General features: G+C 31.5%; 1 protein-coding gene across 1 annotated transcript; it reads right to left on the bottom strand.

The window, feature by feature from the left end:
- Positions 1–14,727: 14,727 nt before the first annotated feature.
- On the bottom strand, positions 14,728–17,761 carry LOC115716272 (serine/arginine-rich splicing factor SR45a). The gene is made up of 7 exons (XM_030645033.2): positions 17,548–17,761; positions 17,289–17,311; positions 17,083–17,166; positions 16,829–16,934; positions 16,431–16,580; positions 15,652–15,715; positions 14,728–15,151 (listed from the first exon to the last, which is right to left on the bottom strand). Exons 2-7 carry the CDS (start codon positions 17,309–17,311, stop codon positions 15,003–15,005), a joined length of 576 nt encoding a protein of 191 aa, XP_030500893.1. The 5' UTR covers positions 17,548–17,761; the 3' UTR covers positions 14,728–15,002.
- Positions 17,762–26,611: the final 8,850 nt, after the last annotated feature.

Below are 26,611 nucleotides of genomic sequence, written 5' to 3' on the forward strand. Positions count from 1 at the left end.
ATGATCAACAATCTTTTGCTTTTTGTGGTTTCTAGGTTTAGCTACCTCAAAAAGTTCGTTATGTATGGCAAATGGTGTTTCTGGTCTAAGAACATAAAGTCCATGTTCCATGGATGCAACACAAATCTGAATGTCATTTCGAGAAATGGTAGAACCAGAACTCGAAAAATCTAATTTGTATTGTTGCAATTGTAAGCATGAAACAGAAACCAAGTTTCTAATTAAATTTGGAATGTATAAGACATTGTCTAATTCCAAAATTCTGTTTTGAAACTTGAGTTTGGCTTTTCCTCTAGCTCTAACCATTTCGCCATTACCAACTTTAAGTTTCAACTCTCCGGATTTCAAGTAATTCCAATTCTCAAGCAATTGCAATGAACAACTTACATGGTTTGTAGACCCAGAATCAAGAATCCAAATGGATTTATCATTCTCTAACACACATGATTCGAAGACTAAAGCATTACTGCTTATTCGTTTGTTAATTGTTGTTCTTGCTGGTTCATTTTGTTGTGAAGTATAACTTGAAGAAGTGGAATCACTTTCTCTTATCTTCTCAACTAAGCTTGAAGTAGTAGGATTTATGGAGTTATGAACTATTTGCTCTTCAGAGTGAACAATTCCCAGCTTACCTGCTTTCTGGAATTTAAAGTCCATCATGAGCATATGTGAAGTATTACTCTGACAAGGAGTTTATAACTTCAAGTTCAATTGCTAAGATCTTAACTAGGAGTGGAATGGGAAGAGGGTTATAGACACTACAACACATCAATAAAACAGAAGTAAGGTTTTGGTTCAAAATTCATACACAAGTTCAGAAAATAACAAATAATCACATATGTTATAAAAATACTAAATCTAACATAGTTTATTTTTCAAGGTTTTCAACATAATGAAATACAGTGTCCCGGTAGGCGAGAGTCAAAGATAACATTAGTTGAATAGAGTTGTCAGCTCATCTAAAATAAAACCATTTTAGCAACCTTTTATTCGATCAAAATGGGAATCCAACATTGTCCCGGTAGGCGAGAGTCAAGGTTATTCTCATTTTATGAGCTTCCACCATTGTTTCATGTTTTATGAGTTTATCTCTAAGTAGTCACCGTAGGGGAGAGTCTAATAGAGACGAAACCTCACAAAACACTTATCAAATGAAATCTTACGGTGTTAAAAGTGTTCAACGAATAACCATCCATAGGGGGGCGAAGTCTAGCGTCTCGAGGTTATATTGAAAAAATTTAACTATTGTAAGACCAACAATGGAGATCGAATATCTTTTGATTAAAAGCTCATTATTTAAAAAAAAATATATATATATATATGTATTTTGTATAATCATAATATTCGATATTATAATAATGAAAAATTACAAATTAAAGTTGGTTTAAATAAAAAATCAACTTTAATTAATTTTCAATTATTATTTAATTCGAAAAATAAAATTCGAATAATTATCGAACAAGTTCCATATTATAATAATAAAAAATTACAAATCAAAGTTGGTTTAAATAAAAAAAAAATCAACTTTAATTAATTTTTTATTATTAATTAAATTTGAAAAATATATTCGAATTATAAATGGAACAAATTTGAAAAATATCTTGTTTAAGTTGTTTTAGAAGAATCTAAAAAAAATCAACTTAAATATCTTTCAAATCAGATTTAATTAAATTAAAATTAAGTTGTAACCACTTAATTTGAAGATATTCCATTTTAAGTTAATATTCGAAAAGATATTAACCTAAAAAAATATCTAAAATATTCCATTTTAAGTTAATATTCGAAAAGATATTAACTTAAAAAATATCTAAAGAATCTTAATAACCAATGCCTAAAATTTCTCAACTTAATTTTGAAATTTTAAATCCAAAAGATATTCAGATTTAAGTTGATTAGTTGTAGATAACTAAATATCAACTTAAATAGGAATATTTAATGAAAAATTTAAATTAAGCTTCAGAAAGAATCTAGATGGTTATAATTCTATATTTAATTAAATACAAGAAAATACATATAGTTTAGCTTAGAATATAAAATTCTTTAAACTATGGTTTTCTTAAATTAATTTCAAAATTAATGAAATTAATTATGTTGCTAATCAATTTTATTAGGTTAAACTAGTGTAATTAACCTAGTACAGTTGTTCAAATCAGGCAAATGGGCCTTCACAATTGGGGTGGTTCATGTGAGGGGTGCTGGGTTCAGTATGTCGTACCCACTACTATGGCTCCCAACTCTCACACAAGGGCCAAAAGAGAGGAATTTAACCTTAAAATGAACAACTGTTATTAATTGAATAAGCCCAAAACTAAATGGGCCTAAATAAAATCTACAAGAACTATGATATTTTATTTAGCAACATTAACCTATATGCATCTATAATAAAATTAAACACATAGGCTCACACAGGCACACTTTGGATGGGTCCTATCATGTTGCTAGGTCATACACAGATGAAAGAAGATTGTAAATATACCTGTTACAAATTATTAACTTGACCAAGGGAGCCATGAGTTAAAATCAGATCATTGGATCTGTCAAGCAATAATAGGTTTTGAAACCTTACACATAAGTTAAAACACATACTCCTGAAACAAGGTTAGCTGGATAGTTGGATGTAGGATTTATTTAATTTTCAATTAAATAATTAATTTCGAAATAAATAATTAATTACAAAAAATATTTTCAAAAATTTAAAAAAAAAATTGAAAAAATTCGAAATTAAAAAAATTTAAATTTAAAATTAAACCTACAATTTTGAAAAATTAGATTTCAACCAACCTAAATATCATTTCAAAATTTGCTAACTACTTTTAAAAATTAAATGTTATTTTATAAATAAAAATTAAATAAAAAATTAAAAAAAGATAAATGAATATCTTTTTCAGATTTTAAATGTAATTTAAATAAATAAAATAACAAAATTTAAAAGTTAGCAAAATATCTTACATCCTTTTAAAATTACATGATTATAATTATCTTATTTTAAATTTAAATAAGGTCAAATTATTTTTAAAAAAAAAAGATTTTATTTTAAAATATTTAAAATCTGACCTTAAATTTAAAAAAAAAAATAAGATATAATCAAATTTAAAAATAAGATAGATTATTAAGCAAAAAAAGATAGATACTAACTATTTTTAAATTCAAATTACACTAATATCATGAATTAAATTTAAAAAATATTAAATTAATTCATTATGATAATAAAAGTTGAATTAGGAATAGTAATAGTAGAAATACAGAACTACACAAAAAATCGGAAGTTAATTCCATGAAAAGCATGAAAAAACGAAGCATGAAAAATTGCAAGCTGTACGAACGGGATGCAGTGCATACCCATCCGCGCGCGTATGCTAGGTGCTGGGCCGAGTTTGCTCGGCGGAATCATGTCGTGCATGATTTCTGCGCGCGCAGGTGGGTTTCAGCACAACCCCGATTTTTTTGAATCTTCAAAAAATCATAACTAATTCAAATTAAATCGAAATTGAGTTCTGTAAAAAAGTAACTTGCTTAATTTTTTTCATACTATCCAATAAAAATAATTTCAGAAACAGATATTCAATTATTTTTCACGAAAATTCACAAACATCAATCAATCATCAAATAACACTCAATACAACATGATACCATCCAAAAACATCAAACAATCGTTTTAAAGTCCAAATTTCTTGCACAGTTGTTGGAATTATTTTACCAGGATCTTAGATCTACTCACAAGTATGTTTATTAACACCCTAAATATGAACTTTCTAAAACGATGAAATAAACACGTAAAAAATTTAAGAAACCTTACATTAGGTGCAGCGGAATTAAATGACTCCTTCCGTTCAGATCTCTAACCCTTGTATCCTTTCTGTAGCAGAGTATAATCAAGATCTGAACCTGGATCTCTTTCTCTGAATCTTTGATGCTGAAACTCCTTTGCTGATGATCTTTCTTCGCGATCTTCCTCACTATGATTGAGGTATTGCTTGCTGTGTGTGGGCACTACTCTAATCACTAAGGTAATTTCGAAATATGAAGGAAGAAGAGAGAGAGAGAGAGTGACGGCCATGGTAGAGAGAGAAAGGCTCAGGTTTTCTGATTCAGAAGTGTAATTTTCCTGAAGCCTTCACTACCTATTTATAGCATTCCACTAGGGTTAGGTTTGAATTATTTGGCATTAAAATAATAAAAATATCAGTTTAAATTGCCTACCAAAGTGGCCGGCCATGGCTTATTGGGTTTGGGCCTTGCTTTTTGCAATTTTGCAATTTTAACACTTTTGTATCTAATTTTCTCAAAAATGTCAATTTTCTAATTCAACCATTTAAATGCCAATTCTAACTATTTAATAACTATAAATAATTATTAAATGATATTGTCATTTATCATATTTATTAATTGAACCATACAAAGTATCATAATTAACAAATATGCCCCTAACAACTCTTTCTTTACAATTTCGCCTTACTTAGTGAAAATTTCACAAACAGACATAGTCTAATATGAGAATTATAATTGATTAATCAAAACCAATTACATGAGTCTTACAAACAATATTATCTCAACTAGTGCGGGGACCATGGGTCTATATAACTGAGCTTCCAATAAGTAGATCAAGAATTTAGCACTAAAATTCACTAACTTATTAATTCTTCGTTGAATCCACACATAGAACTTAGAATTGCACTCTCAGTATATAGAATGCTCTATATGTTCCACCATATAGACGCATCATTAGTTATCCATTGTTATAATCCTAATGTGATCAATGATCCTCTATATGAATGATCTACACTGTAAAGGGATTAGATTACCGTAACACCCTACTATGTATTTTATCCTTAAAACACTTGACCCCGTATAAATGATATTTCAGCTTATGTGAAATGAGTACTCCACCATTTATGTTTGTTTGGTCAAGCTCGAAGGAGATCATCCTTTGCTTACTATTCGCCATATAGAAGCTATAGATTCCATGTTTATGCTAGCGCTCCCACTCAATTGCACTACCGTGTTCTCAAAATGTACGTATCACCCTGACCTAAAAGTAGGCTTAACTAACAAATCAAAGAACATGAATAGCCTTTCAAGATTGAGCCTAATCATAACAGGATTAAGAACATTTGATCTAGGATCAACTTGGCGATATTGACTTGAATAGATTTTACGGTAAGTTTAATTAAATCTAAGTCAAAGTTCAATATCGGTCCCTTCCAATGCATACTCCATGCATCCAACCTGAGCTTTACTTTAACCAATGTTCTGGAAGGAACATAGCATTTCTCCAAATGCAAGTAAACTCTTGTTGTAGATTATCATATCAGTAAAACCCTGTGTCTGATAAATCTAGGAAACTTTATTCACATAGTCATGTTTACTTTCTAATGTGACGACAACACAATAAACAGGATCAAGTATGTGAAAAGGGTTTACGATGAATTTATAAATCAAATAGACAAGCAATTGATAAAGTGAACCAAAACATACACAAATGAATGAAAAATACTTTTGTTTCTTTATTGATGTTGAATAAAAGAGATTACATTGAAATGGAGTTTTATTTAGGGCATAAAACTAACAGGTACTTCACGTGTTTTATATCTTCCTCTGGGAATACAATAGGAGGTTCTTTTATTTTAGCTTTCTTTTGTGGTTTCGGAGCAAACATCGATTGCTCATTCTTAATTTCATTGATATATCTCTTCTGGGCGTTACTACTTTCTCCAGCGAGATGCGGCCCTCCCGAGATAACCAATATATCCTCGCCCTCAATAGGGGGAGGTTGTAATCTTTGGTTATTTGGGTTGTTGGGCTGAACAAGTCAGTTTTGTTCGTTTCCTTGACGCTTCACATATTATCCAAAATATCCACGAGAAATCAGGCTCTGTATCTCGTCCTTTAGTTTCCAACACTCTTCAGTTGTATGCGTTATGTCTTTATGAAATTGATGGGTCGCGTTTGTGTCTCGCGTGTCTCATTGGCTCAGGTTTGCAGAATGCAACCCTGCGCTCATTTGCGAGAAAGATGTTTTCTCGAGTTTCATTAAATTCGGTGTAAACGGTGTAAATTGGCACATATTTGTCGTGCTTTTTCTATTTTTTCTTATTTTTTTCTTATTTCATTGAATAAGCCCAATGCTAATTGAGACTAAATAAAACTATTAAAAGTGACATTTTATTCTAGCAACCTAGTCCATTTAAAAATCTATAAATAAATGGGTTTCCTATATGCATCTAAGCCCAAAAGCAAACATATAGGCTCACACAGGTCAAATTGATTTGGATGGGCCCTATCATGTTTCTAGGTTTACACAGATGAAAGAAATACAAAATTTAGCTATTACAAATTATTTATAGGATCTATTGACAATTAGACTATGATTAAAATCAGATCATTGAATCTTTCAACAAGTTAATCATAGAAATTTAGATCAAATAAATAATAGGTTTGTTAAAAAAAATGAATAAACAATATAAATATAACAAACAATGTTCATGTAACAAATGTGAAATAAGATATTTAGTTTTATAAAATTAAATTATTATTATTAACAAACTAACTAAATTTTGAAAATTTAGGGTTGTTAAAAACAACCTAAAATATCTTTTCAAAATTTAAAATTCAAAGATAGAACTAATTTAAAATAGCTAAGTTTATTTGAATTTTTTTATTAAATTAAATTAAATATCTAATAAGAAAAATGATTTGAAAATAACAAATAAATATTTTCATTATCATTTTCTAATCTTATAATTTAATAAAATTAAAATGACAAAATAAACTAATTTTAAAATAAATATGGTTAGGCAATTATTATTTTAAGAATAAAATAATAAACAAATAATAATTATCCTAATTATACGTCAAAATATCTCAAATTAAGCCTTTTTCAAATTTCTACAAAAAAATCTAGGTTATTTAAATATTTAAAATACTATTTATAAATTTTTGATAAGTAAAATGATATAATATATCATTTTTTTCTAACTTATAATTTATAAACAATTAAATATTGAAATTTTTACATGAAAAATCTATTTTGCACAATTTATTACCTAAATACCTCTACACGCCTATGTCTACATTTTTACTTACAAAGTTGGTTTTATTACACAAATACCACTTAGTCATCATTCCATCCATCATCTATCAAATCCTACTCTCTTCCCTCTCTCTTTTCATTTTCTATCAATCAATCCATCATTTCACTCTCTTTTTTTCTTCTTTTCTTTTTATTTTTAATTTTATTTCAGTTTTTAATTTTTTATTTTTAATTTTATTTCAGTTTTTAATTTTTAATTTTTATTTTTATTTTCAGTTTTTAATTTTTAATTTTTTTTCCATAACAATTCTTCTTTTCTTTTTATTTTTAATTTTTAATTGTAAAGCTAGTTTCTTATATATTGTTGCTTAGGTCTAGGATTGACTTCTATCAATCAATCCATCATTTCACTCTCTTTTTTTCTTCTTTTCTTTTTATTTTTAATTTTATTTCAGTTTTTAATTAAATCTTTTTAACTTATTAGTTTAACTTTACAACTTCTGAAATACTTTCATGACAAAAGAGAAGACTTTGACTAGGCCATTCAACTGATATAAGCATGTACAAATAAATTCGTACAATTTTAATATCATTTTCATTCTCGCTGGACTAGCTCAAAGCCACGTCGAAATAATTAGATAACAAAATAAAATAATAAGAAACAATTACCGATGATATTCTATACTTTAAAAGAAAACGATCTAATTCATGCTTATAGTAGTATTGACGTGAGTAGAGTTATAAAATTAATATTAGAAAAGTATTAGGACAAACATGATTAAGATTTATGAGTAAAGGTGGCAAAGCTAATAGATTAGATTAACTCCGGTCGGTCCCATTTTTATATCATCAATGGGTAACAATGAGATTTATCATGGATGTTGATGTTCAAAGAGTTTTTCCTGTATTTTAGTTTGTATACAGTTGTTTTGTAGTTTTATTATAGTTTTGCTACTTGCATATGTTATTTCACTATAAAATTAATATGCAACTATTTGCACAAAACTTACTATGTATAACTACTATTTCTTAGTCCCCATCAAATTAAATTCTTGCATAATATATAAACTATCATAAAACGATAATGCAACTATAAGGCAACTATTTGCACTTGCATATAGTTGTTTTGTAGTTTTATTATAGTTTTGCTACTTGCATATGTTATTTCACTATAAAATTAATGTGCAACTATTTGCACAAAACTTACTATGTATAACTACTATTTCTTAGTCCCCATCAAATTAAATTCTTGCATAATATATAAACTATAATAAAACGATAATGCAACTATAAGGCAACCAAAACAAAAAATAAATCAAAATGCAACTGTATATAACGTAGATGTATTATTCATGAGGGTTTTTTTTTAAAATTTTCACATCATACATTGTTTTGGATTTAGTGGGAGCTCCAGATCTGTTTGTTACAGATCTACATTTCATGAATATAGATTTCGATATTAGGGGGAGTTATTTTGATCGAATAAAATAGAAAACAAATGTGTAATTTCAGTTTCTTCACAGTTTTTCTGATTTTTTTTTCGTCATTTTCAGTTTAGATCATTGCAGGTATTCTTTTCCAGTTGATTTTGCCAGAATTGATAGTTGTATTTTTCTCGTTTTGGTTTCAATTTGGTTGTTTTGCGGTTTTGAAACGAGCGCGTATTTTCATCTTCATGGTTCGCTCTGTACAGCTGAAGGCTTAGTGCATGTGGTATTTTTGTAAATATTTGTATGTGGACTGTATAAATGTTTAATGGGCCGGCCCAAAGTATTTTTGTAATTTTTTTTCCTTTTTTGTATTTTTTTGTTTTTTTCCCTTAAATATTTAACTAAATAACCAATTTTGAATTTAAAAATATTATGATTAGAATATCTATTAAAATATCTAGGTTAATTTCAAATTTATTAATTATTTAATTTGTCTTATAGGATAATTTTAATATAATATTTCAAATTAACAAAATAAAGTTATCTTTTAATTTAAAATATGGCTAATATTAAAATATTTGATCTTATAATTAAATAATATATATATTAAAGAAATTAACAAATTTTTAAAATCTGACCATAATTTAAAAATAAAATAATCAATTATTAAATTTAAACCTCAAAAGATCAAAGAATTAATAATAATCTTTTAAAAATTAAATATTATTAATTATAAATTGATATTTAAGTTTAAATATATTAAAAATAATATTTTATTTTGATTTTAGGGTTTGAAAAAAGGAAAATTCGAAATTTGTGAAAAAATCCTACAAAAATCAAATTTTTGGGGTGATGCCCAGGATTGGGCGTGCAACAAGCTGCACGCAGCCTATTACGTGCGCACACGAGGGTCAAGTGCAAGGTGTCCTACCAAGGTTGCTCAGCGTCGTGCAGCATCAGCGTGCGAGTATTGCAGCCTCTCCTGTCTGAGTGAGGCACTCGACCGTATCTTTAGATTGGGAATGTCTGAATTCCGCACGCACTGGGTCTTTTTGTCCGAGGGTCTGGTGCGCATGAGCACCACCCTTGACACCCAATGGACCACGATTTTCAAATTCCCATATCTTCTTTGTTTTTTATCGGAATTGAGTCCCGTAAAAATAAAAATTGCTTAATTTTTCACAAGTCATCCAAATAAAATAATTTCAGAACGAAAATAAAATTATTTTCATGGAAAATTTTCGTAAAACACATTCAATCATCAAATAACACATAAACCAACATGAACACATCCATATCAATGCACAAATAATATTCATCATTTTAAATCCATATTTCATGAAAGTGAATCATTACCATGGCTCTGAGGCCAGTTATTGGGAATATTTTACCAGGATCTAGATTTACTAACAAGTATGTTGATTAACATTCTAAATATGAATTCTCTAAAACAATAAAAATAAACACATAAAGATTTAAGAAAACCTTACATTGATTGCAGCGGAATACAATGACTCCTTCCGTTCAAGATCTCTAGCCATTGATTCATTTCTGTAGTAAAGCATTATCAAGATCTGAAACCTAGATCTCTTTCTCTCCTTCGGGTTTGGTTACCACCGTCTTACTCACTATGATTGAGTAATTGACTTGCTATGTGTGGGCACAGCACTCATCACTAAAGGTTCAAATGTGAAGAACAATGAAGGAGGTTAAATCACTAAGGAAGGAACTCTCTCATCTAGGTTGGTTGAATAGTCAAGTTGACATTAGTTGACAAGTTGTCAAGAGGATGAGATGAGAGTATCATGTTTTTTTTATAGTGTTTCAACTAGGGCTTAGGGTTGAATTATATGGATTAAAAGAAATAAAATATTAGGCAAAAAATACTTCATGGTCATACACTATAGTGGACCACTTTCTAGTTAGATTTTTATCACTTTATTTTAATCACTTATTCTTCTTTTCAATAATACCATATTTTCAATCCTATATATGCCAAAACTATTTATTTAATAATTATAATTAATTACTAAATAAAATTATCATTTATGTAATTTATTAATTAGACTATGCAAAGTCTCTTAATTAATAAATTGACCCCAAAACCTATTTTCTTCACAATTAAGCCCTTGCTTAGTGGAAATTCTTAAATAAGACATAGTCTAATTTTAGAATTATAATTGATTAATTAAAATCAATTAACTGAGTCTGCAAGCAGTATTATCCCAACTAGTGAGGGGACCATTGGCCTATATAACCGAGCTTTCAATAACTAGAACTGGATTCACCAAGTAAATTTCCTAACTTATAATTCTGCCTTGCGCCACTATTGATTTGGAATTGAATAGCACTCTCAGTTATATAGTTTGATCTATATGTACCACGATATAGATACGTTATGATTATCCATTGTTACAATCTTAATAGTCAAAGATCTTCTATAAATGATTTACACTGGATAGAGATAAAATTACAGTTCTACCCTTTAATGTATTTTATCCTTAAAATACTTAGCTACCTATAAATGATACTTCAGTAAACTAATATAATTACTGAAATGAGGCCTCAATCATGTATCTCTATTCAACCAAACTTGAAGAAAATCATCGTTTCACTTCTAAATACATATAGAAGCTATATATTCTATATCTATGATCAGCGCTCCCATTCAATTGAACTACCATGTCCTTAATCTGTATGTCACGAGAAGATCTAATTGGTCGACTTTAACGAAAAAATTGAAGAACATAAATAATACAACTAAGTTGAACCTAACCATATTTGGATTAAGATCCATAGACCTAAGATCAACCATTGATATTGACTTAGAAAGATATAACGGTAAGTTTATGATATCTTATCTAAAATCAATATTGGTCTCTTCCAATGTATACTCCATACATCCGATACTGGTAAACTATGCTAATACCCTGGAAATGACATAACACTTATCCAAGGTGTAAGTATACCTTATTGCTGATTATCATGTCAGTCTAAATCTAGTGAACTGACAAATCATGGGAATGAAACTTTTGAACATATAATCATGATTATATTCTACTGTGCTGACGACACTATAATCATGAACAAATATATATATTTATATATGTTCTAGACTTGATAGAATGTATACATTAAACATAATCATGAAATAAATCATGTGAATCATGCAACGTAAAAGTAATTTCTGATCTTATATTAATTAGTAAATCTGATTATATTGAAACAGATTTTATTTAGGGCACAAAACCCAACAAATTGTTGGGTGTACAACCAAAGGCCCACACTGGCTAGAAATGAGAAAGATATTGGGTGTATAAGGATGGACACTATCTCCATTAGAATGAGGCCTTTTCGGTAAGAGTCCAAAAATAAATCTGTGATGGCTTAGACCTAAAACAGACAATATTATACCAATAAAGAAATAGATAGTGTCTGACAGTATTAACAATGACTTAATACATATTGTGCATGACATAAGATGGTGTTTAGTGTTTACCCATTGTTTTCTTCTCTATTTTATTTGTTTATAGTCATTCCAACTATTTCTTATTGATTGATATCAAGTACTCATTATAATTCTATCTTTTTTCCTTTATATTTATTCCTAAATGTTTCTTTCAATTTTGATATTAATATTGATGTCTATTTATTTTTCATCAACATAAACCAAAATTAGGCTTGATATTTTTTATTTTATTTTTCACTTTTTCAACTTTTTTCTTCTAACTTATAATCCAACATGTTACCATACCAAACATCAAACACTATTTATAGTACCATGTACAGCACAATTCATTATAAAATGTTATATATGGGGCCTTTCATGTATGTTTCGTGTTTGGTATATAAAGCTATCAATAATAATTGTAATATTTGAAAAATGAGTTCTATTAAGAAGATACATTAGTGGTAAATAACATTTTTCACATAAATAATTGACCCCCTTATAATTTTGTCTCATAAACTTTTTCAAGTTATAAATTCACCACACTAAGAATTAAAAATTTTGAATTTTTTGAGCACGGTGCTCTTAAGTCTTAATTCTAAGTATGTATATTTTCTATATTTTTTATGGGATTAATAAAAACTCAAAGGACAATCATCTGAAAGACTTTGATAAAATAATCTCTTGAATAGATAAGAATATCGTGATATATATTGGTGAAGATAGGTAAATCAAATGTGTTTTGGAATTATTTTAGGGCAAACATCATTTAAAAAAAAAAAAAAAAAAAACACACTTGTGTACGACATTCCCATCATGATTTGATAGAAGTAATCTCATAAGTAAACATTGTTTGAGGAATATTTTACACTGCGAAAATATTTAAGGAATAAAAGAGCAAGGAATTATTTGTCTTATTATTAAATTAAATTCCTCATAATTTAAGCAAAATCTAGTTATTTTGAATTGTGTGTAATAAAGTTATTATAGAGAAAAAAATAAATATAAGTTTTGTTATAATAATATTAGCTAATTAAAATAGAGGATTTTTTATTTATTTATTTTTTTTTTGGAGAGAATTAAAATGGAGTATTGGAGAATAGGTCTATGTGAATTGTATTTTAGTACACAAATCCAAAGAATGGGGTGTTGTATAGTTTGGCCAACATTAGGATTAGGTGGGTGGATCATGTGTAACATGTTTCTCAATCGTCCGACAACGAAATATCAATTACTTTGGACGGTCATGATTTAATCTGTCCTTCTCCTCACACTCTTGGCTTGGCTTGGCTTGGCTTGGCTTGGGTTGGGCAGTTGAATCGTTTTACCATTCGGCTTAAGCCGAGCCGAGCCTAATCAAAACCGGTTGCTTTAGAAAGACTGTGAGGGGATGACGTACACGTGCAGGGACACAGCTGTCGGATCTTATCCTACCAAAGTCGATACTGTTCATTTTTTGGATTATTTCCTTTAATTTCATTTTTTTCAAAAATCTAAAAATATATAATTTTATTTTTTTTACTATAATTGTATAAGTGAATTTGGAAGAAAGGTTAAGTCTAATTGATTAACCTTAAATAGACATTTTCATTGGTGAAATAATTGTTATTTTTTCGGGTATAAACTTTCAAAAAAAATGAATAACAATGATGTTTAAGAAAGTGCATAATACCAAACCTCATAAATGATAAGTCCCCACCACCAATTTAAGGTTATACTTTGTTCAAAATAATTAATTGTTTCTTTTTTACTTTAATTAATGAAAAATAAAACAAAGACACTTTAATTTTATTTTACTTATTTTTTTGGGGCTTGAAAATTTGGGCAAATTTGAATTTGGATTTGAAGTCCGCGCTTGGTTGCAGCTGGAGCGCACTACAAAAGCCCGCTTGGTCATTTTTGGGAGATTCAAAGTGTGGGGCCCACTTTCTCTTCTCACTTCTCTACCCTCCACATGCTCTCTCACTCATTTATTATGATTGTTATTATTATTATTATTTATATATTAATTTTTGAATACTTTTGGGCTTGGCCCATGAAATGACGGTGGGCTCCACTCAGCATTAAATAGGCCGATGAAAATTGGCCCACTTGCTCCAATCAAATGCCAGTGCTTGATATGATAATTCAGTTCATGACATGAGAAAAGATAAAAAGTAAAATCTTGTACTCTATTTTTATTACAGTAAATTCTATTTATTTATGTTATTTTAAAATTTTAACATGGCATGGTCCAAATTAAAACTAAATCTTTCTATGACTATGTCAAACTTACTCAAATATTTTATTTTCTTAGTATTTAAGAAAAATAATATGTATAATTTTCAAAAAAAAAATAAAACGAATAATAAAATGTATAAATATCCTAATTTGATTGAAATGTGTAATTAACATAGGCTTAGCATTACTAGTCCTAATCTCATACATATATATGCACACATTGTGAAAGAATAATAAGAATAAACTTTTATATTTTTTTCCCATTGAATAAGACTTTGATTTGATTGGTCCACTTCATCCACCCTCCTTAACAGAAACTTTGATTTTTATTAAAAGTAGGCCAATTTATTCCTTAGTCAATGGTCCATACAATTGATGAGGTGTTTTTAAAGGTACTATGTATATAAACAAAGGTAAAAAGTAAGAATGGCCTCATGGTCCTTATACTTGGTGTGACTTTAGCAGACTGGTCCCTAAAGTTCATTTTCAAGTCAAACGAAGTAGCAGCAGATTTCAAATTTCAGTTACTAAATAGACAATCTACAATCTTAGTACATCACACTAAAAAATAAACAGAAAAAATATTGTGGAAAACAAAGTACAGAAACACACATACATCTACATAATCTTGCAATTACAGGGCAATGTTGTCGAGATACAAATGTCATACCGCACGAGTGGATTAGCAGAAACAAGGAACAGAGACAATGCTGTTAAGATACTACACGATATAATAGAAACACAGGACATAATAGAATTAGAGGACAATTAGTAGCTGATAACGTACACTTAGCAGAGAAAAAACCGAAAGCCCTCAGTGCTGATGAACAAGAGTCAAGTCACAGCTTGGCTCGGCCTGGCTTGGATCATGTGTTTATCTACGATAACCAGCTGGTGGGGACTGTTCCCTGCGCCTTCTATCATATGGAGATCTTGATCTTCTCCTTTGATCCCTAGAATAGGGATCTCTGTCTGGCCATCGACGTGGTGAGTAGCTACGAGAATGTCTATTACCATGGCCACCTGCATAGTTTTGGCGTTGATGAGTATGAAATACAATACAACAGTAATGCATCAAATTTGAAGCAACAATGCTTTGTCATTGCTCAACATTCAGAAAATTAGCAATAATCACCACAATAGGCTAAGAAAAATGAGATTAGATCAAGAATGGCAAACATTACAGAAGAAGCTTGGTTTATGAAATTGAAACCAAGCAGCAAAGCTGTCTAAACTTCAAATATCGCATCAGATCAGATAATGCGTATCAACTTCCAACCAAAGAACCGAAGAGTAATAAACAAAAGCTCCACCAAACTGCTGAGAACTAATACATCTCTAATTTGGGAATGATGCTACTCAATTTTAAGGTTCAGTCTAAACAAGAAAACCGAGGCCTAAGAGGCACTAGCAGGTTGGTGATTAAACTCAGATGCAAAAGTACAGAGCTACACAATAGTTCTTCTTCCCTACTTGATATAAAAGGTTCATACAAAATACTTCAAGTGCGGTCATCAATGTACCTCGCTTATCTCGCAAACCTTGATACCTGCCCGGAGTTGGTGTCCTTCCTCGCTTCCGTTTCGCCTGCATACGCACAAAGATGCAAGGTGATATCGAGGCAAATAAACTAGCCCATAGATTACTCAAAACAATCATAGTGAAACCACATATTGCTGCCTACTGGCATTTCAAACCGATAGCACATTATTATGGCCCCCCCAAGAATATGATAACAATCCAACAAAATAGAAAGAATTATCATGTAGTCAGATGTTTCATCTTTTTAACTAGCTCTTCAAAAATTTATCATCATGGCATGCATTGCCAACTGAACTCAGCTAAGAATTCCTCTTAAAATGTATTTGGGAGAATCTCTTCTAACCTTTTCTTTACCTATGAAGGATAAAAAATTGGTTTTTATCAAATAAGCAGGACAAGCCGAAAGACTGATGCAACAAGAAGAATTTACCATGCCTCTAGGGTATTATATATAAAGAAATTTCATAAACCATGGTAGACGCTGTTGCCAAGCAAGAAAGAGGTAAAAATGGTACACAACACTCGGCAAAATAGTCGAATTTGAATTGATGAATTTGAAATCTTCGATGCAGAACTCATGTCGTGAAGGAGATATACAACTGTTAAGAGCTTAGATTGTGAATTCGATGGAGCTACACAGACCAGACCTGCTGCCAAAACTAATTAGGCAACATTTCCGAAGAAAGCAAAGAAACTGCATTTTGTGCAAATTGGAAAGCCATACTCAGAATAAGTTAGATCCCTTGATGCAAACTAATACCTTTTCTACAGTGATTAATCGACCTTCAAGAACTGCACGATTTAAATGTTTAACACAGCGCTCAGCATCTTCAAGAGTTTCCATAGTGACAAACCCAAATCCACGAGATTCCCTAGTGCGAGGATCTGTAACCAGATGGCACTCCAAAACCTGATAGCAAAAATGACAAGTCAAACTTCATTCAACAGGTAAGAGTTTCTCCCATTACTAAATTAATATATTCAAACCACCCCCATAATGCAACATGATCATGAGTTATGAGTATTACGACTCCTTGTTGCTAACAGATAGCCACAAACACAATAAACTTGTGCCATTCAAACAAGAAATCGACATCAAGTTCTGTACTCTTCTAAGGTTCCATAAATGATGAAACTACAATTTCCAATTAACCATACCTTTCCTTCTTTTCCAAAAAACTTCTCAAGATCATCAGTGGTAACTCTTGTCGATAAGCCTGTCACATACAAGTTATTCCCAGGGTTGACTACATCCTCAGGACTCCTATTGCAACAAAACCCAAAATTCAATACCTTCCAACTCCAAATATATCAGCAAAATGACAGTTGATATGAAACACATGCATGTTCTTTAGCAATTATGATATTATTTATTTATTTTGGAAAAGCTTCACAGCTATAAAGATATATACCTTGAACGGCTTCTCCTTGACCTCGTCAAGGACAATGATCTTGACCGTCGGTTTCCTCTACCAGGTGACTCTGGTGAAGGAGACCTAAAACCATAATCAACAAACAACAGTATAATACCAAGTGAACAATGTTCCCATATTACGTATATGATTTATATCATAGCTAAGTGATCAAACCCATTATTCCAAGAAAAAAAAAGACTGACCTTCTTTGTCTTGAATATGGCATCTACCAGTAAACAACATAAATCACTATATTAGATGTCATTAAATAGATTCATAGCACATATGCATATGTGGAATTTAAGCTCAATTAGCAAATTTTTTTTTCTTTAACGCCAAAACTCAACCCCAAAACAAGATAAAGAAAAAATTAAAAATAGCACAAATAAGCAAAATCACGTAAAAAAAATTAAATGAAAAATAAAAAAGAAGAATAAGTAGAGACAAGGGAGGTTGGTTTACCTTGGGGATGGAATCGGTGGGTCAAGTCGGAACTGAGAAGTAGGAATACCGAAGAGGCAGTGTGATGGTGAAATCAGCTTTAACTCCGATCCGATCGGATCCGATTATTTATTTGATTAAAATTTGCAGAGACAAAGAAGAGGAAGAGGATAGTAGTATTGGTGGGACCATCCGTTGTTTGCATTGTTGGATGGGCTTTATTCTCATGATAAAGCCAATAAAGCCCATAGGCTCTACTCCATTTAAACCCAACTAAATTGGGCTCTTTCATTGTTTGTTAATGAATTTCATAAATACACCCAAACAAAAAAAAAAGTACAAAAATAGAATTGTACAGAATTTTGAATATTTTTACCATTTTTAAAATTTTATTTATAAAAAATACAGTTTTTTGATATTTTTATATATTTTGTTGTTGGCTTCACGTTATTTGAATATTATTATGTTATTTGGAAGTTATTTTTTTGTTACTTTTATGTTATTTTATTGTTATTTTCGTATTATTTTTTATAGAACACTGTAAGGATATGAAAAAATATATATTTGAGCATAAAAATATATCAATGTAATTTTCCTTTTTGTTAGCCCTAAGGGAATCAATGGTTTACTTACTCTATTCAAGCTCTTATCTTTTTTTGGGGGGTGGGGGAATTTCATTTTTACAATTTAAAATAGTTTTTTTTTCTTTGTATTTTTACGGAATTCCACACAGAAATCCCTATAACAATTAACGGAGTAATCCAAATCGCAACTAAAATTTGTATAGCAACTCACATAGAAACTACCAGAGCAACTCAAAACCGTAAATTTGAAAAAAAAAATTAAAAAATAGTATATGAAGTAATTTTCTTTTTTTAAGGGGGGGAGGAGACATAAGTCCCTAAAAAGTTTACTTTAATGCAGATAAGTCCTTAATCTCAAAAAATTATGGTAATAGTCCCTGGTATCCCAATTTTTATCCTTATGGCGTGGCATGCTTACGTGGACGAACTAGTGCCATGTGGCAGTACAGCTCACTAAAAGGAAGGCTAAGTCAACATCTTAACAAACAAAGACCCCATCACTCAAATGCGCATCAAGTGATAGACTAGCTCTTTCTTAGGAGCTAGCCGGCCACCCCTGGCTGGCTCTATGGTCGGCCAACCTTGGGACAGTACCATGGCCGGCCAACCTGGCCTCCACAGGGGCCTGGCCAGCTAAGGAGTGCCCTGCAGGCTTTCCTGGACACTTCTACACATGGACAACAGCTATGGGCTGCGAATTGAACTTTAAAAGCCCAACAGAATGGCTGAATAATATCTAGAATCAAAGGCACTTTGGTCTTTTGTAAATATTTAACAAACTATACGAATACTAAAGGATTTGAATTGTAAACCTAGGGTTTTAGGTCTCCTATATAAAGGCCTTAACCTTAGCTAAAAAGCTAAGTTGCCTCTAAGCTAGAAACCTACTTCTAAACTCTAAGTGTCTGATAAACTCTCTCTCTCTCTCTTCCTTACTTCCTCTCTCTCACATGCCTACCCTGGTACTTCTCAACACTTGAGTGTTGTCAGTATTGATTCATACCTTGTAATCCTAAGGGTACTATAGCAGATCACAACCCACCTATAGCAATCTGGATAGTAATTCCCACGGTATAAATACAACTAAAAGGGGAGTAGGTCGTTACTCGCTATCACAAGAGGGCCAAACCTCTATAACAAATCTTATTGTCTATTACTTTTCATTCTAATTTATGCAAATACCTGGCAAGCATCATATATGTACGACCCTGCTGTCAGTTGATCACTTTTTTAGGTCAAAAGTTTGATGCTTTCATTGAGAGCGTGGATTTCATGATCTGATCAAATGCCATGGTGAACACAAGAAGGACTCATGTCACACCATCTGCATCTTCAGGTCTTCCTCAAGACCCATAGATCGCAGATCCAGGCACTCAGGTTCCAGTCACAACTGGAATCCCCATGAATATCGCAGATGTGGTGAATCCCGTCCCCACAACAGACGCTACAAGTCTGGCTACTACAGTTGGCCAAACTGATATGAGCACCCCAGTTAATCAAAATGGTAGGCCCACGCCTCCAAGAGTAGGCCCACCATTGGCGCCTCCCACTAAAGGAAGGACCCAGGGGCGATAACGCCCTGGAACAACAACTGGACCTCGACTCCAATTTTATGCTGGAGAGACAGGCCTGGGAGTGGGTGAGCCTCACCTACACCTAGGAGAAGACCTTGAGTTGGCCAGACTCAGGGAAGCTGAAGGTCGTGCAGGCCTAAATGAAGAACCATGCGCTGCTGATTACAATGCTTTCGCTCAGTAGAGATGCAAATTCCTAAGATAGATGGATGACTAGGAGGACATCCTTCCATCTCACCAAGCAAAATTAGATCGCCGCAACCGGGAGGCCAGCGATCTAATAAGACGGTTCAATCAGAGAACCGAAAGAAGAGGTCAGGATCTCTTTAGGGATCCACTTCAAGGAATACTATTGCCGAGTTCTTTAGGAACTAGGACTGATCTTCCCCTGCTAGAGGGAGGACAAACCTTTTGTCAAAGGTCAAACGGCGAGAACAACCAAATCTTAGCAACCAGCGGCATGGGGGTTCAGCCAGGGATCTCTAGCTCAATAGCACCCCACTGGCCAGCCAACCTCCAACAAGACCCATGGCCAGCCAGAGTACATCACTTTCTCCCCAAGGGGAGTGAGGTGCACAGAGGTCAATCTTTGACCGACGAGGACTAAGAGTGGGTGGAAACACCCAAAACAGTGATTCAAGAAGTGAAACCGGTCACTTTAGGCATCTAGATTGTAACACCCTAACGAGCATAGGCGTGTTAGCGTGATTTTAAACGTACTGTGCAGCTCGTTGCTAATCAACGAGGTTATTGAAAATCGTGAATAATTAAAATTTACTTATTTAATTAAAAACTTAAAGTATTACATATATAAAATTCTGGGATCCCGTTTACAAAATACTTTTTAAAAGTTTGTTATACACATAAACAAAAGTTTGTCACCCAGCGACTATACAGCAAAAGCCTCGATGTCTCAAAGATCGTACGCTCCAGGCCTAACCGCCCCGACATGTACAATCTTCACCTGCTCGTACTCACGGCTCTTCAGCTTTAGCCTTGCCCTTACCTACACATAAAGATAGCACTGTGAGTCGACAGACTCAGTAAGAAAAGCATAACATAAACATACAAATAACCCAGGTTATAACCTGGCGCCCATACACCTGATCATAACCCTAATCCCCGTGTCCCACACGGTACTGAGTCTAGAACGTTCATAAGACAATACTATCGACCATAATGTCAGCCTATACTCAATATGCTAGTCATACTCTAGCCATATTGATGTGACAGTATCGATCAGTATTTTAGTCAACATACATTTATCAGTAATTAGTACAACTCTATGTATACTATTACTGCTATCAATGTAATCTAACAGGCATAAACAACATGTACGCTAAACATGTAATAACATATGCATGACATTATACTAATCTTACCTCGATTCCGAATTCAGGTGTGCCGGTCAACCTGAGTGGAACAACTGCTTGGCGAATTATAGGCTCCTAAATCATATCGATAACAACACGCATAAGTGACTCGCTAAATCACAACCGGGACTTAGGTTTTAAACCAAAAACCTATCTACTGCAACTTAATATGGCAATACCCTAAACTAGCAGGGAACCAACCAACTAGAAACCTGAAACTGACGCGAAACGACAAGCTGAATTTTCGGGTTTCCCTGCTGCAAAATCCGGGTAACCGGTTTTACAAGCATTGTAAAATCGGATAGTCGGTTTTACCCAGAAAAACCAAAAAAATTTAAACCCTAATCAAATCGTTTCCAAACCCAACCAAACTTTCCAGACCTGCATGATACACCCCAATAAACATTTTCCAAGCAACAAAACAACTACCCATGCGTAGAATTGAAAAACATCATTAATGAGCCAAGCTTGAGTTCAAAAACTCAAAGCTTGCTCAATCTACATAACAGCTCCTAAAACCACCTCAAATCAACTCAAACATACATATTTTAACTTTAGAAACAACCTTCAAACAACAACAGCAACTAAAACTCTAATTCGTGCAAAACTATTTCCTTAAAATTCAAGAAAACAAGAGTAGGAGTTTAAAGAATTATACCTTGGCTTGAGATCATTATCAAATAGCTAAAAATTACTAGAATTACTGATAAGAATTCCCAACCCTAGCAGCCCTAGGAATTGAGAGAGAGAGAGAGAGAGAGAGAGAGAGAGAGAGAGAGAGAGAGAGAGAGAGAGAGAGAGAGAGAGAGAGAGAGAGAGAGAGAGAGAGAGAGAGAGAGAGAGAGAATGGCTTTCTTCCTTTTTTCCAAATTTCATTCTTTTGAATAAATGAGATAAAAACTTGTTTTATTATATATTTCAGCCAATTACTAATAAAAAATTAGATTATTACATTAACACAAAGTCCACTAAAGGACAAACTACAAATGGCTAAAAGACCCGACATTCCCAATGTCTAACTATATTGTCTTGCTATACTAAAAATACTAAGATGTGATTCTAATAGCCATACACCGCATTCCAATGTTGTCGGACACAAAATATGCAGAATCATGAAATTTTTATATGTGACACAAAAATGCATTCCGAATTCAAATAAATCATCATAAATAATTAATTCAATACTAATAAATGATTTTCATAATTAAACCCTAATTATCTGCTAATTTCCAAATTAAAACTATGCGGTCTTTACATAAATCCAACAAACTCTAGCAATTGTGTGATCTACCCCCAATCAACACACAACCAACACTAGTTGACCGTGGAGTCACGGGCGGCCAGACCCTGTCCAATGTAGGTCTGGCTAGCCAAGGAGGCATCATGGGTGGCTAGACCCTACCCTTTACAAGTCTGGCCAGCTATGGAGGAGGACTGGGCAGCCAGACCTTGACCAATGCAGGTCTAGCTGGCCAAGCACAGCAGCCAGGTATAGGCTTGGCTAGCCTAGGCCAACTCTTATACTTGGGAATGGTCGAACATGGTATACAGGGTCTAATTGATCTTCACCATACACTCTCCCAAGGTATGGCCAGTCAACCTTTATCTCTTCAGAATCTGCAGCCTCCCCAAGGAGGGTTAGCGTAACGCCCTAATCCATAGGAACGTCACGTGTGTGATTTTATAAAACTAGTTTAATACTAATATATTAATTAATCATTAAAAATTGTGAGGGTAATAAAAATTTGACTAAAATAAAACACTAAAAATGACATTATAACGGCTGTAAAAAGGAGTTCTAGGGATCCCTATTATAAAATATTTATCCAAAAGACGATATACAACAACAATTTAAAATACAGCAGACACAACTAGTCAAAAACAACTCTTGGAAACTCAACACGCAGGCAAGTGGGGTCAGTATGTACATTACTGGAGAAGACCGTCATCTCATGGCTGCTCTAACTTTGTATTGCCCTTACCTGCACCACAAAGCACCGGTGAGTCACATAGACTCAGCAAGAAAAGTGATAAAGAATGATACATTAAATAGCTAATTATATATTTCATTATCACAAAATGATTAAACTATAACATTCAATAGTAGGTAATATAACCAGTCATATGCATAGAAATAGATATGCTCATATATTTGCATTGTCTAATCAGTCAAGCCCATGTCATAATGCAACATCATATATAATATCATTGCACCACCTAATCAGGTGAGCCCGTGCCACAACTTGACACTAATATATCGCATCGTCTAATCAAACGATCCAGTACCTACGCCCGATACGTCGCCAGGAAAAAAACCTAACAATGGTTTCAATCTATGCCATAACCAGGCAATTTCATATCACTGACAATCGTACCTACGCCCGATACATTGCCAGGAATATTGCATCACCTAATCAGGTGAGCCCATATATTATGTCCATAGTATTATTACATTATCATTGCCTAATCAAAGAATCGATAATTTCAGAACCAGTCATGCCATGTGGTACATTATACTTTTCTTACCTCAAGATTCAATTCAGGTATGTTGGCCGACGTGCTTGGAGAACAATCGATAATCCCAGGCCCTATCTCATAACAATGATAAACCAATAAGTGTTTATCCCAAAATACTACTTAACACTCGCGTAAGACAATCTAGAGTTTTTTACCCACAGTATAAATACACTAAAATAAAACTTATATTTTGGCTCTAAAACATACACCATACATAAAATGTCTAAAACAGACACTCAGGGGAAAAGTTTTGTCCAACAAACAAAATTTGGCCTTCCCAAACTATTCCAAATGAGCAACCATTTTACACTAGAGTTTCCAAAACTTGAATTTTATATTTATCCTTTTTTTCTACACAATTAAATTTTTGAAACAGTTTGGAAACTCACTCCAAACTTAGCTTGACCAAAAACTTAAGAGAATCCATAATTAATAAACACTCCATGATTCTTTCTATTTAAAACTACAAGAAAGAACATAATTATTTACCTTAAATTCCTGAATCAAGCTTTAAGAGAAAACCTTCTTATAAACCTTTAGCTACCAAAACTATCAAGAAACCACTAGTGGTGGAATTGGGAGAAAAGAAAGATGTTGATGATGATATGGTGATGGCTCGACAAGGCTAGGAAAAAAAAAAGAGTGAATATAATGATAATGATCTTTTTGGTTTTTAATTTAGTTTTATATTCAAGTGAAGTAAAAACTAAAATAAAAGTCATGTGCCTATGTGTCAACAACTTAAAGAAAGAAATAATAAAACATATCTATACTAATTTAATCAATATAAATCTTTATTAATAACACTTATGTAACTTAATGTTACCCAGCTGACTAAAACACCCCTAAATCACTACATAAATTATAATTAATTCATAAGATAAAATAGCGATTCCACTAGTCAAGACCCCAAATAAATAATTTCCATAAAATTTACTATTTTGATTAGTCCCGCTAAATAATCACACGGGTAGCACTAATTCCAAATATGAGAGTGATACTTTTAGCTAATTTATCGAGTTTTCACTGTTGTCGGACCTCAAAGTATTTTATTTCCAATATAGCATACAATATACTCACATATTTTAATAAAATTTCCGTAATTAATAAATTATGCTTATTTATCTATTTATGGCAGATTTAAAATTTATGTTGAACTAAATTAGTAGAATCATAATCCCACTTATTACCTTATTAACTCATAATATAATTATAAACCCTAATTATTAACTATTAGGTTTATTGGGATATTACAGTTAGTCAACCATAATGGTATTTTTAAAAATTATTAAAAAAGATATGTATATTTTTTAAAATGTATTTTCTTTATTTGGGCCCCTAAAATGAGTGGGCCCTAGGCGCAGATCTAGCCCGCCTATGCCTAAGGCCGACCCTCATATATGTATATATATATATATCGATATATTAATAGATTCTTTAAAAATTAAGTCATGTTAAATTTTTGTTTTTTTTTTTTTAATATCTACTTAATTATTTAATTCTAATTGAATAAAACTATATTTGTATATATAATAAAAAAAAAAAACAAAACTTAGGTGCCGTTTGGTAACACTTCTGTTTTTTAATTTTTTAATCACAAATGAAAATAAAATTTTTGTTTTTAAAAAATTTATTTTTAAAAAATAAAAATGCGTTCTGTAACCACTTTTGTTTTTTAATTTTAAAAACAGAAAACAAAAGTGTGTTCTGTAAAATTCATTTTTATTTTTATTTTTTGATTTTATTTAAGTCGGGTCAAGATCCAGAGTTGGATTCGAGTTCGGGTCAGAAGTCGGGTTCATCACCAAGGCCGTGAGAAGGGGATTTGGGTCCGGGTCTGGTTGTAATCCAAAAGATTGATTAAGAAAAAAACTGTTTAAAAAAATATTGAAAGTGATTTTTTTTTGTTTTTAAAATTTTGATTTCTAATTATAAAATTGAAAAGTAAAAACAGTTTTATAGAACATGTTTTTGAAAAATATTTTCACTTTTCCACTTTTAAAAACAGAAAACTGATTAAAAAAATGTTACCAAACGGTACCTTAATAATTAAATATTTTATTAAGAACAATCTCAAAAAATACAACCTATTTTGTTAAATATCTATTTCATAAGATTCAAATTTTGATATATTGAACATTCATAAAACAAATTGGATTGATGATCGATGAATCAAAAAATAAAATCAATTTTATTTTTCATAATTTACAACTAGGAAACAAACCGCGCTTCGTGTGGTTATTTTTTATTTAGTGATAATTAAGTTATATAACGATCTTAGAATAATTTTAGATTGCTACATCACTGTCTCACTTTTTCATTTTAAAAATTAAAATTGATAAATAAAATTATTTAAATATTATATTTTGATCAATATATGTCTAAAAAAATATTTTCAAGATTGTATTTGATCAAAATATTAAAATTATTTATAAGTAAAATTTATATTTATTGAAAAAATTGTGTTTTAAATAAAAAATTTAACTATTTTGAATCCTAATTTTTAGCCCTTATTCTTTTAGAGTCTTTATTTTATACATATATATATATACTAGCAAAAAACTACGTGCGAGGCACATATACTAAATTAATTATGCTAGTTTTTTTTATGTTATTTGAAAGTGATACAATTAAAAATTAAAGAAAAAATATTATTAATTATTAGGTGAGATTATTATTATGTGTATCTAAATATTATATTTTATAATGTTGTCAATTAAAAGTGAATACCGAATGCAATATATTAGTGTTTAAGAAAGCTTGATGATTTAAATATGTTCTTAAGTTAATCCAAAAATAAATTAAAAATTGATGTTCCAATACTTAAAGAAACATTACTTAAATGGAAGTAAGATAAAAAGAAAATTAAAAATCAATCTCTAAATTATTGATAATTGAAGATGGCATTTGTCTAAAAATTGTAGATAAGAAAACTAATGATAGTCATTGGTGGATTTCAATCTTCATTTGCTTCGATAGAGACAATAGTGTAATTTTTATATTTTGCACTTTTCATTCTAGCCGGGTCCGCATATAT

The sequence above is a fragment of the Cannabis sativa genome, chromosome 5 (genome assembly GCF_029168945.1).
Source record: "Cannabis sativa cultivar Pink pepper isolate KNU-18-1 chromosome 5, ASM2916894v1, whole genome shotgun sequence".
Classification (NCBI taxonomy): domain Eukaryota; kingdom Viridiplantae; phylum Streptophyta; class Magnoliopsida; order Rosales; family Cannabaceae; genus Cannabis; species Cannabis sativa.

Coding starts and splice junctions, on each gene's coding strand:
- LOC115716272 (XM_030645033.2), bottom strand. CDS start 17,311: ATGCCATATTCAAGACAAAGAAG. Junction 16,935..17,082: donor TCAAGGAGAAGCCGTTCAAG/GTATATATCTTT, acceptor TTGTTGCAATAG/GAGTCCTGAGGATGTAGTCA. Junction 15,152..15,651: donor AGGTTTGCGAGATAAGCGAG/GTACATTGATGA, acceptor AAAACTATGCAG/GTGGCCATGGTAATAGACAT.